This window comes from Humulus lupulus, chromosome 9 (genome assembly GCF_963169125.1).
Source record: "Humulus lupulus chromosome 9, drHumLupu1.1, whole genome shotgun sequence".
Classification (NCBI taxonomy): domain Eukaryota; kingdom Viridiplantae; phylum Streptophyta; class Magnoliopsida; order Rosales; family Cannabaceae; genus Humulus; species Humulus lupulus.
Window position 1 is genome coordinate 58051551 of NC_084801.1, and position 19581 is coordinate 58071131.

Genomic DNA, 19581 nt, shown 5'->3' on the forward strand with positions numbered 1-19581 from the left:
TCATTACACTTTCGCCCATTTTACCGTTTAGAGTGGCGTCCACATACATTAGTCCCTTTCCAAGGGTCTTCTTCACTTTCGCACCATGTTTCTTGAGAGAATTCAGCATCCAGAGGGCACCCATGTGCGTATACTCCTCCTCCTCCTCTTCGTTGGTTTGTTCCCCTTGGGAAAATGACGCCTGGAGGGCACTCATCTTGGATTTGTGAGGACACTCTGTCAACTTATGAGGTTCAGTATAGATCCAACATCTAAGAGGCTTCTTGAACGGGGGGTTGCTACCTTTGTTAGGAGAGTTAGACTCCACACTCCTTTTATCTCCTCCCCCACTCTTGCTCTCCTAAGACTTCCCAAACTTTTTACTCCCAACATTACTTCCACTAGTCGACGGATTGGTCTTCTTGGATTGAATGTTCCCTGATGAGTAATGAGTCAGTCGTTCGGCAGCAGCTTGAGCATTGGCTAGGTCAGCCACTCGCTGTCTCTCGAGCTCTTGCTTTGCCCAAGGCTTTAGAACTTCTTAAAACGCGAAGAGTTTGTCCACTTTGGACATGTCTTTGATATCCAACATCAACCCAGAGAATTTCTTCACATATTCTTGGATTGTTCCAGTGTGCTTCAGCTCTCTCAATTGCCGCCGAGTGTAGGCAACATTTTCATGGAGAAACTGCATCTTCAATTCTCTCTTTAGATCTTCCCATGTTGCTATGGTGCATCTACCGTTCTGAATGTCATTGTACTTCATCCTCCACCATACTTTGCCATCTATAGATAAGTACATTGTTTCCATGGCGACCTTGCCATCTTCTGATTCAGCTCTCACGACTCTGAAGTAATGCTCCATATCAAAGAGGAAGTTCTCAAAGTCCTTCGCGTCTCTAGCCCCACTATAGGGCCTCAGCTTAGGGACTTTTACTCTCCCATATTCCATGCCAATGGGTCCAGTTGCAGGCTGATTCCCAACCACACTCATGGTGAGGTTCAGCTTGGTGTTCATCTCCAACATCTCATCCTTCAATGCCTCAACTGACCCCTTACAATTCTCTACAAGGTCATTTAATGCTTCTTGTAGATCCTTCACCGCTCGCTCCACTGCCTCAATACGTTCCTCCCTCTGAGGACTATTGGAAGTGGTTGAAAGGTTCTCCCTCCGCTCGATTCCAGTTATGCGGGCTAGTAGATTGGTCGTATCTCGCTCCAACACAGCCACGCGGTTTTGTGCATTAGTCATCTCCGGTTCTAGCTTGACAGAGCTAAGATCCATGACTCTTTCGTCCAGGCCGTCTAGCTCTCCAACGCGCCTCTCCACCGCTTCAATCCTTTGAGTGTTGCTCACCATCATGCAGGGTCACCAAGCTTTCTATACTTAGCTCTGATATGAACTGTCACGGGCCGCCAACTTTGATACTCGAATTGGCGGAACGTGTGGCACTTGTTAGCGCTCTTAGCTAGCAAGTCAGCCTAGAATTCACACATGCGGCAAGCAAATTCAATGGTTAGCCACGTTACATGTCTCACACAAGTAAGGGCAATTATGAAGCGGGAGCAAGCATGAGGCAACCTATCTAGAGACAACATCCCACACAACAACCAGAGCATACAACATAGTCAAGTCGCACGCAATGGCCCAACGAAGGTAACAAACAAGCAACACATAGACCGTAAAGAAAGCATACACAAAGGGACATGGAAAAACATCGGTTTACTCATATAAGGCCTTGATAGGGCAAGGGAGTACACATCTTAAGCCCCTATCTGCTGGTGGCCATGGTGCTTCCTTAACTCACCAGATCACCTGCCCCAAAGGAAATGAAGTCTTCCCAAGAACATATGTGATTTTTGTCTGGGAGACTTATGCATAATTACAAAAGTGCCATCCCCTACCCATGAGGTTACTTGGTGCAAGACTTGACTAATGATCAAGCACCAAGGCATGCTCATATATACAAAATGGCCCCCTGGAGGTGTGTCATGACGCAGCACGTCATACGAGGCACGGTTGAACCCTCGCATAGCGAGGCTGCGGGCGTGATCAGGCGGGGGCGAGACGCGATGCCTTGCGCCGACACGGCGCTCGCTCGCGTATGGGAAGTCATCTGAGGTCCCTCGCATAGCGAGGGTGGTGTGTGTGTGGCCTGCTTGCCAACGACCCTCGTATAGCGAGGGTGGCGTGTGCATGGGCTGCTTGCCAACGACCCTCGCATAACGAGGTTGATTTTCCTAACCTAACGCCTCCAATGCCAAGTAAAGCCCATGCCTCTTCGTCCCACTAGCATTTGTCCCTTGTATCTTTGGGGCGCCTCATAATGTAGAGGTTCACTTGAATGGAATTGACAAGGGAAGGATTCATATATTCACAACAATCAATAGTTTTTTTACCTATTTTTACCATTTTCGGTAAAGGTACAACAACTTTGGCAAGACACCCCCACACTCTTATGTATTTGAAAGAAGGTTTTGTTCCTTTCCATAACTCATAAGGGGTCTTATCTTCTTTCTTTTTGGGTATTTTATTTAAAAGATGATTATCTAACAAGACAGCTTCTCCCCACATGTTCTGAGGCAATCTTGAATTAATCAACATAGCATTCATCATTTCTTTCAATGTACGATTTTTCCGTTCAGCAACACCATTTTGCTGAGGTGAATTTGGTGCAGTAGTTTCATGAATGATTCCATGTCTAGCACAGAATTAATGAAATGGCAATTCATATTCACCACCTCGATCACTTCTCAACACCTTAATCTTTTTGTTAAGTTGATTATCAACATCGGTCTTATAGAGAACACATTTCTCTATTGCCTCGTCTTTGCTTTTTAGCAAATACACATAACAATATTTAGTGCTATCATCAACAAAAGTAATAAATACTTATTCCCTCCCCTTGTTTGAACAAATTTTAAATCACATACATCGCTATGTATTATAATTAGGGGTTCGTTTTTTCTTTCAATCGTTTCGAAGGATGACCTTGTTAGTTTTGCCTCAACACATGTTTCACATTTATGATTTGAATCAATATGAAATTTTGTTATATGATTCAAGTTAATTAATCTGTATAGAGTTTCATAATTAACATGTCCTAGTCTACCATGCCAAACATTAGAAGATTCAAGCAAATAAGTAGAAGAGTTATTAACTTTATTGATATTTGGTTTAACAACCATTACATTGAGTATAAACAACCCAATAGTTACATAACCCCTTCCCACATACATTCCAATTTTAGACAAAACAACTTTGTCTGACTCAAATACAATACGGAATCTATGTTTGTTCAGTAGTGAACCAGACACTAGGTTTTTACGGATCTCTTGTACGTACAACACGTTGTTCAGAATCAGCTCATTTCCCAAAGTCATTTTCAGGATCACACTTCCTTGACCCACAATTTGAGATGTGTCAGAGTTTCCCATGAAAAGATTCTCGCCATTATCTACCTGTTTGAAAGATTTCAACAGGCTCTTGTCTGAGCATACATGTCGAGTGACACTAGTATCAATACACCACTCCATTGAGTTGGAATTGACTAAGTTTATCTTAGAAACCATGGATGATAGATTATTAGAGTAACATCCTTGGAGATGCTATCCACCATATTAGCCTCATGATTTTGTTTGTTCTTTGGCACTCTACAATCCGTGGACTTGTGACCTGACTTGTTGCAGTTAAAGCACTAAGAAATTTGAACGGCATTTTGGAGATTCCTCCTTTTGGCCCAAACTTGAACCCTTTATCATTGGGGTTGTAGTTCTTCTTTCCCTTAGAATTTTGACCTTGTTCCACCAAATTGGCCTTAGCCACATTTTGTTTAGAACTTCTTTTGTTAGAAATATTATTGTCTTCTTCAATACGAAGTCTAACAATCAATTCTTTAATGCTCACTTGTTTTGGTTTGTGCTTCAGATAACATCATACCCTCAGAGTGAATCTCATGCAAGATAATTTGGAATTCCTGAGCTTGACTACTCACAGATTTAGAATCTACCATTTTATAATCTTGGAACCATCCAACCACAAATTTCTTTGCACCAGCATCCTCATATGTATATTTCCAGTTTAAGGACTCCCACAGTTCTGTAGCTGTTTTCGTTGTATCTATGACTCCATACAAAGAGTTTTCCAAACCATTCAAAATGTAGTTTCGACAAAAAAAATCATCATTTATCCAGTCTTTAACAGTCTTAATGACATGGATATCTTTTTTATCTTCTTTGAGATTTTGTTCATCATCAGTAACGAATCTCGCAAGATTCATCGTAGTCAGATATAACAACATTTTTTTGCTGCCACCTTTTAAAATTTTGTCCATTGAATTTTTCAAGTAATTCCCTAGCTCTAAGAAAATGGTTTGTACGAACCACAGCAGAACCCCATTGGGTATGAGCTTGAACTGCCAAGGCTGGTGACTACACTGTCACCTCATTATTCCCGCCATTTTGTTTTGCTTTAGTTGTCATTTTGTCTTAAATCACAAAACTAATAGTGTTATTTTCCTAACAATGAAAAATTAAATAGGTTCGCTTTGATCAAAGATAATGCTCAGGTTAGCCTGGAAGGGTCAAAACCCAATCATTCGTGCTCTAGCCTCTCGTAGAATATTTCTATTGAGTATTTATCCAACCCCAAATATATATATCTCTACTAGATAATTTCCAAAGAATACTAGGAGGGTCTAGTCCCTGCCTCGGCAGTCTAGTTTTTTTTAAATATTCAGTTCCCAGGAAATGATGGAAGGGTCACAAAAGGTCCCACTTAATACCCAGCTTTCCCTAGACATAACTTCTCTAGTGAGATTTAAGTTCAAACAAACTTTTCGCAATAACAATATCTTTCATTATATAGAGATAAAAATATCACTAATAGATATATTAAGCATTATAATAATACAAAATAGATCTAACATTCAAATATTATATTAAACAAGAATCTGTTTTAAGATTGTGGGAAAAATATAACGTAATTAGATATAATACTTGAATAAACACAATATGATAAATACAATATTTATCTCTACTAAATTAAAGATACATAAATATTATAATTAGAAATAAAACAATATAAATAACTATAATATAAATAGCAATTATAATTAATCTAGAAAATAATTATAACGAACAATAATAACAACAAAATAAAAAATAGCAATTATAATTAATCTAGACAATAATTATAATGAACAATAATAACAACAAAATAAAAAACCGAGGCTTGTGTGACACAGTTTCCTTAAAACAGATTTGCCGCCTCTAAGAGGTTTCGACATCTATCTCCCAGGATACAACAAAGTTTCTTTAATACAGATTCGCCACCTCCAAGATGTTTCGACATCTGTCTTCCAGGACACAACAAAGTTTAGACACAACGAAGTTTCCTTAAAACAGATTCACCGCCTCCAAGTGGTTTCGTCGTCTGTCTCCCAGGATACAACAGAGTTTCCTTAAAACAGATTTGTTGCCTCCAAGATGTTTCGACATCTTGTCTCCGAGGATACAACGAAATTTCCTTAAAATAGATTCGTGGATACAATAGAGAACAGCAAGTAACTCAATTACTTCACCAAATTAAATATACCCGAACTCTACCACACTAAGAATATAAAACTTTTAACTAAAACCATAATATAAATATAATTAATACATTTATATACCTTTAACTTAAGGAATTTTTTATATCATAAACTACTCAGCCTAGACTTCTTTATATAGGCCAAGTATAAGGAAAAATTCCTCTGATAAACAATATGGTACTAACTGTCATATGTTTTTCAATTCAAACAAAAAAATTCTAACAATAACACACAAGCAACTTGCTCAATAACTACTATGTATAAGTAATATAGAAAACGTCCAATCTTCAGAGTAAATTCTTCTTCTTTTTTCTTTCTTCGTACGTTTGTTCTACAATCCAATTGTCTTTAAATTCAATAGAAATGTTATATAGATTCAGTTATCGAAAGAAATTGCTACAAGATCCAGGTTTGATGAACAAAGAGGCTAATTCCTCAATTTGTTTGGACTATATTAGTATATTTTAACAAATCTACAAAAAATATTATGTTGGAAAAAAAAATATATTAACAATGTGTTCAGTAGGAAATAATTTTCAAAGAATGGAGAATATACGATGAAAAAATTGAGACGTGAGAAAAACATATTTTTTGGCATGCCTCCTAATCTTCTCCACTTTTACTCTTTCTTCTCAATACCAAACAAACAACATAGAAAAATTGCATAAATATTCTTCAAAAAAAATTAATATATAGTTTTATATTTAAACATTATATCATTAATTCTCCCTAAAAAAATCTTATATCCTTAATTACTTCTTTCTTCTAGATACCAAACAACATAAACACCCTTCCCATCTTTTCAACATTTTGTTACTCCTATCAAACATAGGCTACTCTAGGGATGACAATCGGTAGGGTATGAGTAGAGTATGTCTATTCCACGACCCTACTTTATAAAAAAATGTTCTACCCATACCCTATCCTATTACCCAATAATTTTTTGTGGGTAGGGTACGGTACCCTAAAAAAATTTCAAGAAAAAAAAATCAATATATTATACTTTTAAAATTAAATGAAATATAACATGATATATTAAGTATTAAAAATAGTAAATACCAATAAGTCATTGTTTATACTTATAAAATTAATAAGAATATAATATAATCTGATAGAGATTGTAAAAAGTTAATATGATATATTATCTTTATTTATACTTGTAAAGTTAATTAAAATGCAATATAATGTGTAAAAGATCTTAAATACTAGTAGGATACATTATATTTAGAATATGTACATAGTATATATTAATTGATTTTATAAATTTAGATTATTAAGTATTTAATTTTTAGTTTATAAATTATACTTAAAAATTTAAGCTAATAATTTATAATATATTGTTGACATGTATTTATATTTATAAGATATATTAATATTTCTACATATTTTTTAATTCATCTTATAAAATTTTATTTTTTATATTCTAAAATATGTATTTAAAATTTAATTAAATTCATATAAATTTACATATATACATGTAAATAACTACAAATAAATATACACATATAATCGGGTAGGGTAATGGGATTGGGTACACCTATACACGTACCCTGTCCTATATATGCATTAGGTACATATTTTTGTACCATCACCCTACCCTAAACCTTAATTTATCGGGTAGTATCCTACCATAATGGGTAGGATAGCCATACAAATGAGTTTTCGGATAAAATAGCCATCCCTAAGCTACCCTTGCAATAAGCTCCCGAAAGTACTCTGCATACAGAGATTAAGATTTGTAATTTTAGGATCTTTTAAGAAAGAGGATTGCCTAAAAACCAATGATCTTAAATAAATGAAATTAGTCACATCCTAACCAACACAAGCCACGTGGAATAATTTATTCTGTTATTTATTTCTCTATCTTTGATTTGAGTTTAGTAATAGTGAGATATTAAAAAAAAAAAGTTATGGCTATCAATGGTGAAATTTTGACCTATTAAGTCATTGTTTTCGTCTGTCAAACTATTAGTCGTCAAATTTGGCGCATTAGCGGCATTGCTATGTTCTTCAGCATCATTGCTAGTTATTATTTTCTTTCTAATTAGTCACCGTTTAATTTGCTCTACTATTCAAAGACTATAATGAATTATATTTTATATTATCTTATAATATATTCAAATATTAAATAAAGATATGCCAATATAATTGTGTGAATATAAAAAACAAAGTGGTATCTTTTCATTTTTATATGTGCTTTTGTTTGATAAATCATATTTGGAGTTTCCATGCTTTTTTCAAAAAACATAAATATTATCTTGAAATATTAAGAAATAATATCAAAAAATATTTTCTATCATACTTTTAAAATATTTAAGATATTACTTATGCCAATTTCTGTAGTCCCTCACTAGACTAAGTCATTTATAGTGGGTCCCATTTTTATTACAAGTGTCATATTCTAAAAAATAGTAAAACTTTTTGTTTACTTAGTGTATAGGTTGCCATAACCGGTTGAATTAAAGTAGTTTGTGTGATTGAATAAAGTAAGGGGCATAACTGTAAATGTCAGTCCAAAAAAATGATGAATTGGGGGTTGTATAGTCATTTCAGTATGAAGTTGAGATTTATTTACGGTATTTGATACGTAAAAATTTATCTGCAGCTATGTAATTAAAATGATATATATTATGATTGAAGTATGTGAGTTTTGTATTAAAATTTATTGGACAAATTATATTTTTATTTTTATTTTTGTTAATTTTGGGATGATTCAATTACCATTAATTTGAGTTTGGAGAATATATATTATTTAGAAGGATTGAGGATAATATTATATGGTAGAATGAGTCATATTAAGTGTTATTTATTTTTATTTTTTTTTAAAAAAATTATATAGATGGTATATAGAATGTTTAACATTAATTAATTTTTCTAATAAGGTTAATTAGATTTTTTTTAAGAAAAAAATAAATTTACCAATGTATTATTAATAATAAGATTAATTATATTTTTTAATTAAAAAAAAAAGACAGTAGAATGTTTGGCTTCAATTATTTTTGACAATAAGATTATTAGATTTTTTTATAAAAAAATATTTATAGATGGTAGAATGTTTAGTATTAATTACTTTTGCAAACTTGTCTAATTTTTGTATCTAACTGTAAGTGTTGTGGGGATCCTGGAAGCATGTACGCTGTCATTGAACTACCTCCCCTTATGTCGATATCGACAACTTTGTCTTGGTGAGGAAAATATTTTGACGTAGCGGAAGTTTGTACTCCAAGGAGGACTGATTCTTTGTTAAGGCTGATGCTGAAAACATCTTGAATTTGTTTGGGTAAGTGAATAACTTTAATGGTTGGACTTCGTGAGTCGAAAAAGTGTAAGCTTTCTTTTGTGCAGTATACAACATCTGCTCCATCCATCATAACCCTGTGGGCAAAGGTTTAAATAAGTTAGTTAACCCAATTTTATTTTTCAAAATTAAAAATTAAAAAATGATTTATTTTTTAAAATTTGATCAATGATGTTGGTAGTTGAAGAGACCTATTGTTACTGTCAATTTGGTTATCATTGAAATCTTTAATTGTTGTGAATGTCTTGACAGTAATTCCCATTGATGGAAAAATGCGTATTTGAATTGCTTGTCCACGACCTATGTCCCATAGTCATAATCCCTCCCTAGACTGTAGTATAACTGTTTCATTGCTACTCCAGCCCATTGGTTTGGTAAATAGGGTTGATTGTAGGGGAAGGCCAACATCACAATGCATTTTAATATTCCCATTTATGAGGTTAAACAATTTGATTAAGTTGTCTTCATTGTTTCCATAGAGCAACAAATGTCGAGTTGGAGCATGGCAGTGGTAGGTTTCCTATTGAGTTACCATACTATTTACATTTGGCTTGTGTATATATGTGGATAGGGAGGATGGATGGTGGTCTATCTAGCTTGCGAATCCAGCAAATTTGTTGTACCCATTTGTGTACATAGTTATAAGTTTACAACCTTCAGAGGGTCCAATTGTGGTGATCGCAACACGATTCCAAATGCCAGAGGGGATACTTTTTCCTGTGCAGTATCTCCTACAATGATTTTTGTATTTTTTTTTTGAAACATTGTAAGGGAAGCAATGTGTTAATTATGAAAATTAATAAAGTAAAATTATGTAAGAATTGATTAAATTAATCATGTACTGCTGGCATGTGTAACCGGGAACGTAGATTAGTCTAAAAATTTAGTAGGCAAATTAGTAATTTCAATTTACAGAATGTGTGAGAATGTCGTATATACCACATTGTCCTTCATCAAACACAATAATTGCATGTCTTCTAGTAAGGTCAGAAAATCTTGAGTATCTCCCTCTTGGAAATGGGAGAGCATATGGTTCGGTGTGACGCTTTGCAAGCGAAACATGTTGCCGTAGGTGTGTTGGAATCTTGTCCCTCGTTGGGTCATAAGCAGAAATCTCTATCTTGATATTGTCCAATACTTTAAATGGGTTTATGTCCATAAGTTTGATTTTTTTCTTTGTGGCTTGGCCTTTATTTCACCCCAATGTTTTGTAAGCTTAATGGGTAGTTTGATTTGATGCAATATTTGTTGCACTAAAATTTTATAAAAGTCATCTATTAGTAACAGTAATTGTAACGACCCGGATTTTCAAGACTCGATAATGCGGAAATATAAATGTTTTCATTTAACAAAATGTCTCAAAAACCCATAGAAAAAAAAACTTTTTAAAAAGTCGTATGGCCATACTTAACATTTAGTTACAAACATGTTTTATAAAGATTAGAGTGAGCCTAGTTTAGGAAAATTACACAACATTTCCAAAATAAAACGGCTTCCCAAAAGGTCGGTCCACATGTACATTTGCAAGGAAGACTCCAACGCTCACTGCTCTGCCTTGCCCTTGCACTTACCTACAACATGAAACAACTAGGTAAGCGAAAACGCTTAGTAAGATCAACTTTCAAACAAAGCATGTAGAGAATTAGGGTTCCGGACCCATCCGGGACCCTACACAATCAATTTCAAGAACGCTAAAGCATCCTGGCAAACTTATGGTCATGCCTGATAACCATTGATAAATTAATTCATAACTAGATAAAATCCTGCACTCAGAAAAATCCCAGAACAAGCAGATATATTATATCACAACTATATCTTATCAAAAATTATATCCCTGCACTCAGAAAATCCCAGAGCAAGCAGATATATTATATCACAACTATATCTTATCAACAATTATATCCCTGCACTCAGAAAATCCCAGAGCAAGCAGATATATTATATCACAACATAATTCAGGACCAACGCTCGACAATTTCCAACAGTTCATGCGTAATGCGCCCTCGAACTTAAATGCTAATCTGTAAAAGAGAACCGAGTCTGTAACGCCCTACTTCCTTAGAGCCGTTACTAAGTGAGTTTTAAGACAAAACAGTGTGCAATGATCTCGCTAACCGAGGTTTTTGAAACGAAAGTGTGACTAATTAAAAGTTAAGGCTGTAACCTTTGAAAATGCGTTGTTTCAATAAAAACTTCCAGTAATAGACATTTGGGATCCCAAATAAGGTTTGAAAACTATTTACATCTTGAAATAAGTTTACAGTTGATTAATTCAAAAAGTCATAGATTATTACAGCCATTTTCGAATAAACCCCCAACCAAAGCAGTCGGGCAGGCCAAACATGTACGCATCGCTTCACGCTCTCCGTACTCATTGTTGGTTGACTCAGTCATTGCCCTTACCTGCAACACAGAGCACCCGTGAGCTGAAGCCCAGCAAGAAAACTCATGCAGAACATAACATATGCAAATATACAGTTAATCATATCAGATAATCCACAACAAGTCAACCATTAGACTAAGCAAACACGGCCATGCCGCCCCAGAAGCCTTACCGAAGCCTGGGGTATCGGTTCTCACCGCAAGGATAACACATGTATCCACCGGGCCCTGCCCTGACTATAGCATCCCATGTGCTAAGTGTTATTTCCTGCTCCGCTGCCGTACCCGGCCTACGCCGCACTCGGCCCTTGCCGTTCATTTCATTATAATCATATATAGCATAAATCAAGCAACATTCAAACAAATGCCAATTTATTTAAATCTGCACCCTAACATGTAATGCAGTATAGGGCCATGCCCGGCAATCATCTCATCATGCAACATGCAACATTCAATATAGGGCCGTGCCCCGCAATCACACTATGGGCCCATGCCCTATCCTACGGGTGTTATAGTTTTCTTACTTGTATTCCGAGCCTCCTAATGCACTCAAGCCGCGAGCACGGTCCTCTAGCACGAGCCTCTCCAATATCCTAGTCACAACACACATGAAACATCCTTAAATGAGCTTCCAAGCCAAGTTCTAGTACTCGCAACGTTGAACTTCACCAAATATGGTAAAAGACTCAACCCCGAGCACCCTAGGTTAAATTCCCAAGCCTAAAATCTCAAAATCCCAAAATTCCTTAAGCGCCACGGCATAGGCCACCCATGCCGCGGCATGGCCCCCAAACAGAACCCCCAAAGGCTCAAAAACAAGTAAGGGCCGCGGCATTGCTTGGGCCATGCCGCGGCCCGCCCTTCTTCTTCAGCATGCAACTTCTTTGAAGGGCCGCGGCTCACCAAGAACCATGCCGCGGCCCGACCCTTCGAACCCAGAAAAAAACCCACCATTTTAATATCTAAACCTCACCTTAAACCATCCCAAACACATATCTCAACCCCAAAACTCAATTCCAAACTTCATATGAACAATCTAACAACCTATAGACACTAGAATCAAGATCAAAACATCAACACACCCAAGATCCACACCTTTGATCTCTAATTTCAGCAACTCAACCAAAACCTTGAAAAACTTAACTTAAGCATTAAATTCCTCAAATCAACACAGAAAAAAAACTTAAATATGCATAAGATCCTTACCTCAAGTGGAGAATCCACCCTGAAAGTTTCCTTGATCTCCTCCTAAGCTCCCACTTCAGCCCCTTCTACACCTCTTCTTCTTTCTTCTTCTTGCCCTAGCCTTTCTCTCCTCTTCTTTTCCTTCTCTTCTAATTTTATCAAAACACCAAAAGACCCAATGCCCAAACCGTATACCCCATATACCCAGCTGCCATATATCAAATTCCCAGCCAAATTACCGTTTTACCCCTTCATCAAAACCCTTGCTAACTACACCTCAAGGGCACTCTAGTCCTTTCTCCTATATTGCAATTCTACCATTTCTTTCACCAAACTTGTTACTCTCAGAAGTAACTAATGGTTACCCAGGTTACTAAATCTCCAATAACCATTGCCCGCTAAATCTCAACTTAACCATAAAATTCCCAAAGTACCCCCAGGCTCCTCCCGAGCCGGGTATAGAAATCCCGTTGTGACTTTTAAGTTAACTAGCTCTCTAGGACCGTCTCGGCACGTGCATCACCATAATAACACCACTCTCACGTGGTACAAATCACGGAATACAATTATCACATATCAATACAGCTGTGCCCACTCATGGCCAAAATTACAATTATGCCCTTCAAACACAATCAGGGCCTACATGCATACTAATACACATAGTCATGCATCTCAGATAAATAAATAGTCAAATAACATGCTTTAAATCATAACCATGCATTTAACTAATAAAATCACACATAAATCCCAACATGCCCTCCTGGCACACCAATCAAGGCCCTTACACCTTACTAGTGATTTTGGGTCGTTACAGAGTCCCCACACTAAGATCTAGCCAATAAATATTCTCATCAAGGGTAACTATCGTGTTACCTAGGGCATCGCTACTTATTCAAGAGTGTAATCCAATTTACACGATTTTACGGAGACTTCTATGTTAATCAGTGGTGCTGGTGAGCAGCTGCCCCTAAGGTGTTCAGCCTCACTCAATCTTGGCAACCCCTAGTATCTCTAGGCACTCTCACGAAATGGCCAATATTCACGGCTGCTATCCGGGAATAACTTACCAGAGCACTTGCTCGGATTCTAACCGTCCAATGATTAAGTAAGCATGAGGGCCCCTAGGTCCCATTTATCTTGGCGCCCCTAGGTTTAACCAGCTTATCCTCATCTCATGGCCACTCGTCGCGGTAATGAACCGGACATAAATAAAATCAAGCAGTGTGACGGGGATCAACCGTCTAGGATATGACGGACTTCTACCGTTCATATTTTCTAAATCAACTCTCACTAGACTAACGTCTCTAAGCAACTTTCTATGACAGCCTATATATATGCATTTATCCCTATACTAACATACAAGACAATAATCATTTCATGTTGCAGCCATACAATATAAGTTGACTTACTTGGAGTCCTTAGCGCTCAGCAGGTTTTCGCCCTCCAACGCTCAGTCCAGTTACGCTTAGCCAATACTGTAGTTATCCATACAGTATACTCGGATTAATTATGGCATTCATAATTCATTATTATTATTTTGGGCAGTTTGGTCATTTTAATAAAAGTCATTTGTAAGGATTTATAATCCTTATTTGGTTTTAAACCTATTAAGGAAAGTCATACAAAATATTCGAGACTAAACCCTAAGTCTTGGGGAGACCTATCCTAAGGTCTCGATACCTAGGCTCGGGTATCACAATGGTATTTCCCACAATCCGCTAAAAATCTTATTCTTTCAAGGTATCGCTATTAACCCGCACTTTCGACTAGTCGGTTAAAATATGTAAGATTTTAGCCGGTATTATATCCAGAAAATACAAATAAATTCCTTAATTATTTTTAAAGAAAATAAACTCTTTAAATTTTCCTTTTATTTTTCTTAAGGTTTTAATATCTAAAAACCGATTTAAGAAAATTGCCTAATTTGTCTTAATTAGGAAAACCGTTATAAATTTCTTATCTTGACTAATTAATTTTCCAAAAGCAATTAATCAATTTTAACTTACTAGAAAAATAATTCATTTAATTATTTTCTCAAAATATAGGGTTTTAAACCCTCTTTTAATTTATTAACTATTAATAAATTAAATCTCTTATTTTTAGAAAGAATAAAAACTCTTTAATAAAAATAATTCATTTAAACTCAAAGGGTAATTTTAGTGAAAATATGATTTCAAGACTTACCAATTTATATCTTGAAATAAGCAAAATTTTACTTTTTACCTTATGTTCCAAAATCTCATTTTTACACTAAGTGTGAAAAATCTATTTTTCACATTTTTAACTACATACTTCGTTAGTTCATAACTTGAAATTTTCTTACCCAATTGTTACCAAAATTTCCCAATTCCATTTTTGTTATGCCATTTAGGTCTTTGTAAAATATTAGGTCAAAATGAGCATTTTTGATTGGTGAAATCATTTTCCAACAATGAGGTAAAAATGATCTTATTTTCAAGTCCTTATTTTTTTCCAAACTTTGACAGTTAATAACTTTCAAACCGTTCAATATTTGCATACCAAATTTTACAGTGGAATAATAGGTTATGCCAGCAATATGTCCACAAAACTTTAGGAAAAAATGGGTTTATTTTCCCTATACAGTGGCTGTCCAAACTTGGTTCCGAAAATAAGAATACAGAAAAACAGTTTTTTACCTAAACTTTGAAATAGCATAACTTACTCATTTCTAAACATTTTTTAGTGTTTCAAAAGCTCAATTTTATGTAATCAATCTCAACAACATCAAAGTACAATTTAATTTTACAAAACCAATATATAGTGGCTGCTTGACCCCTTGGAAGTCACAGCTTAAAACATGTTTTGTTTTAGGGTATCCTACAAAACCCTTGGGGGTTTTGGTTCCCATTTTCAAAAATCAATACACATGCATCATAAAAATTATTAAACAACTACCATAACCTTATTACATCACCAACAAGAAACTCTAAGAATTAGATATACAAAAGAATGCTTAAAACTAAAAACCCTACAACAAAATCATCAAAAGTAAACTTTTTACCTCTTTGGTGTTCTTGCTTAAGGTTTTGACCTTCCTATTAGCTTTGGCTCCTCCAAAACCTTTTAAAAACCCTAACCAACTTCCCCCAAAAACATAGGTAATTAGCTATTTGAAACTCTATGATTAAAACTTGACAAAAGTCTAGATTAATGAAACTTTACCTTAGGGAAAACCCTTCCTAGACCAAGACTTAGCTTCCAAGTTTCTTTGGTGTTCTTGGGGTTGAAAATGGAGAGAACACTTGAGAGAGTCCTCAAAAATAAGATGAGAGTGAATGAGAGATGGAGAGTGGTCGGTTCTTAGGGTTGGAATTGCTCACATAACTCTTCAAAATATCACAAAATACTTGAGTGATTTTCTACCCACTTGCCCACTTGACTTCTTAATTAAATGGGCTTTAAACTTTATAAAATTGGGTTCACACAACTCTAAAAACCACATGGCCAGCCACCCTCTTTATTTTATATATGTTATATATAATTTTTTTTTTATAAAGGTTAATAAATGTTTCATAAGAAGAAAAGTCCAAATTGGCTTTTGACACCTTTTTCACTTTTATTAAGTTTTAATCACCAAACTTAACATTAATTAATTAAATTAAATGTCTCTCACATTTAATTTAATTAATCACATAAAAAAATTTAACCTAAGGTCCATTCATGGAATAAAATTCCCCATTTCGGTAAAATTAGGCATTTAACACAAAATGCCCTAAAATTTCCATTTTCTTTTAGGTTTATTATTTTTTACCAAACTTTAACTTTTATGAATGTATTTTATGCCCAAAATATAATTTCCATGATTTTTCATTTTATTTTCCGAGATTTTTATCCGATTAGGGTTTTTGTGTCGGTCCAGGACCGAAAGTCTTATCTTGACTTTTAAAATCACAAAATTCATATTTTGGCTAGAAATAACTCATGGAATACTTACAAACAAAATATAATATTATTTAAAATAATATTCTTAACCCGGGGGAAAAATCCCGACCCGAGTCGTTTAAAGGTACCCGAAAACGTAGGACGTTACAGTAATCTCATCACGTTGTTCAGCACATAATCAAGTGTAACATTTCTAGGAGGTTAATATTAAAAATAACTTACCATTTGCCTTAAGTGACATATATATTTTGAATAAAGCCCATGGACCTTTTTTATCTCCCTACATCAACAAGGGTAGAGATTTTTAGAACTTGTTAGGTAAATAATTAAAAGTGGTGTATATTGGGCTACGAAATTGAGGCCCACTTGACGAATTGAAGCATCATGATAGTGACTAATCAATTTGCATGTGTGATTAAAGTGATGGCTTACCTTGTGTGAAATATTAGGACAATTGATTCACCATCAGAGGGGTGAACCTTCTTTGCAAAACTTGGTTCTGAAGACCCTGTAGTACTCTAATAGAGAGGATTGTGTATTCATATTAATAAAAATTGTTTATGCTCTTTTTGAGAAAGTTTTGAACCAAGTTTGTTGTATGAAAATATAAATTGTGCTGGTATAAATTAAGTTCAGTAGTACACCTTCAACTACCAGATACCAACCAATATTTATTGGTTCACTATTTTTTTCAATGCTTTTTGTCGATATGGTTAGGTGAACTCCTTCATGCAAATTTAATTGGTTAAGTTTAATATTAATAGTTGATTTGGTATTTACTTGAGTTTCTTATTTTGAAACGGTGACTAAGTGTTGATGAGTTTGCTAATTTGTGTGCTCCTTCAATATTTTTTTTTTTTTTGTGTTCTATAAGTAATTGTTAGTTTAATAATTGACCAAGTACCAGCTTCAACAGAGTTAGAATTATTATAGTGGTGAAATTGGTAGGAAATAGACAAGGGTTACAATAGTTGAAAATAAGGGGTTAAGTTCATTTTGTTTGCATTTCCAATGTTTAATTAAGTGACCTCACATACTTCTTCAGGAATTAGAAATCGAATTATTGAAGTGATGGTGTAACACATTAAGCAGTACAACTTCAACTACCAGATACCCACCAATATTTATTGCCTCACTATTTTTTTTTATGCTTTTTGTCCATACCTCATGCAAATTTAATTGGTTGAGTTTAATATTAAAATTTGATTTGGTATTTACTAATAAAATTTGAATTGGTATTTACCTGGGTTTCTTATTTTGAAATGATTACTATGTTTTGATGAGTTTGCTAATTTGAGTGCTACTTAATATATGTTTTTGTGTTTTATAATTAATTTTAGTTTAATAATTAACCAAGTACGAGTTTAGAATTATTATAGTGGTGAAATTGGTAAGAACTAGACAAGGCTTACAATAGTTGAAAACAAGGGGTAATTTAATTTTGTTTGCCTTTGCAGTGTTTAATTAAGTGGCCTCACATACTTCTTCAGAAATTAGAAATCGAATTATTGAAGTTGTTGACGCGGTTCTTCGCCAACAGGTAATTAAGAGAATGAGAGAAAAGGATTAGTGCTAAATGTGAACCGAAATAGATATATGATCTTAGAGGACGAAAGGGGTGACTCAAGACACGGTTTTTAAGTGGTTCGAAGGTTAAAATCCTTCTACTCCACTAGTCAATATTATTGATCTGTACTGAGTATTTGGTTACAAAGTATTTTTTACAAGAGATTATTTTTCCAACCCCTATCAACTCCCAGGGTCTCCATATTTATAGGAGAAGGCACCTGGAAGTTGGTAGGGAGGTCATCCCGTGACCTTCTTACTTGTCATATCAATTCTGTGACATTCATGATTAACTCCTAAACCTGACACATAAGTGTGGTCAAATCAATAGGTAAGGAAGTAATGGGCCGCACGGCCCAACCCCACCGTGGGTGTCTGAACACGCACGTTCCTACTGCGTGTCTGAGAAGTCAGGGGGATATCAGACACGTGATGCCTGATATATGCACGTTTACCTTGCGTGTGTTTACTTCTCAAGGGGTCACACCCCCATATCCAGCTCGTACCGCGAGCTGCATGCTGGACTCGACCTTCGGCCTTTAAGGGGACCTGCTCCAGTCTTGGACAATGGAGGGAAGCCCTTTGGGCTTCCTCGAGCTAACGAAAGAAGCTCCGGTCTTAGGGGAGTTCATGAGATAACTACGATTAGTCAGCAGCTCGGCTTGCTAACCAGGGCGTACATCTGCCCCCCAAGCTCCTACTCGTGGTATACCACGTCATATATAAGACCACAGTAGGGGCTTTTGGACTTCCCCATGAACTCTTCGCATTTCACCTTTTATGCAGGCATTTGATACGTGGAACATCGTGGGTGGGGACGGTACGTCTTACGAGAACCGCATTTAATGGCCTAGCCCATGCCCAGCCGTCGTTTCGTATTTCGAGTGGAGGGCCTCGGATGCCCCATCAGGGCCATCCAACGGCCCTCTATACGTGATCCTTTACGCATATAAAAAGGGGTGGCCACCCTACGCATGGGCCACCCTTTCATTCGAAATTTTCAAGCTTCAAGCTCCTCTTCTTCTTCTCTCTATATCTCTAGAAGAAAAAAACCCTCAATCCCGCTACTGCTACTTTCAGCGTTCAAGAAGCTTAGGTGCACGGACTTCTCCGAAGCTTTGGAAGCCATTACACAGACGAAGCTCTTACCAACACAACACCTTTGTCTACCTCCCAGCCACACACTGTAAGTTTCCTGACCCTGTGTGTTTTGAAAATATGCTACTATAGCTTAGGTAAAAAAAAATTACTGTAGCCGCATGCAAGGGTTTGCTGGGTTTTGTGGATATGGAGGGTGACAGCCCTTTTAGTTTAGGGCATATTTGTTGTAGGAAATTGCTTTAGAGTATGGGTTTCAGGATGCTTTTTCTGGGGAAAATTTCTGGGTAGGAGTTTTGGGAATTTTGGGTGCAAAACCGGGTAGCTTAGGGAACACACCTCACAAGCGGTTTTGCAATTTCCTGCCTACTGAACCTTTCCCCCCAAGGCAAATTCTATCCTGACCTTCCTGACACACAAATCCCGAGTAATCGGGGATCGGTTGGGAGCACAGGTGCGTGTTCATCGAACCGCGTGGTCCCACTCTCCACGGATTGGGCTTACCTCAGCTCGTGTGAATAATAATTATATTTTCCTCATGCTTGGGTCGCCTTTTCTGAAATGTTTTCTTTTGTTCGT

At 36.0% G+C, this 19581-nt stretch overlaps 1 protein-coding gene across 1 annotated transcript; it reads right to left on the reverse strand.

Annotated features, from left to right (window-relative positions):
- Nucleotides 1–2692: 2692 nt before the first annotated feature.
- On the reverse strand, nucleotides 2693–4259 carry LOC133799752 (uncharacterized). The gene is made up of 4 exons (XM_062237750.1): nucleotides 3990–4259; nucleotides 3656–3901; nucleotides 3218–3441; nucleotides 2693–2813 (listed from the first exon to the last, which is right to left on the reverse strand). Exons 1-4 carry the CDS (start codon nucleotides 4257–4259, stop codon nucleotides 2693–2695), a joined length of 861 nt encoding a protein of 286 aa, XP_062093734.1.
- Nucleotides 4260–19581: the final 15322 nt, after the last annotated feature.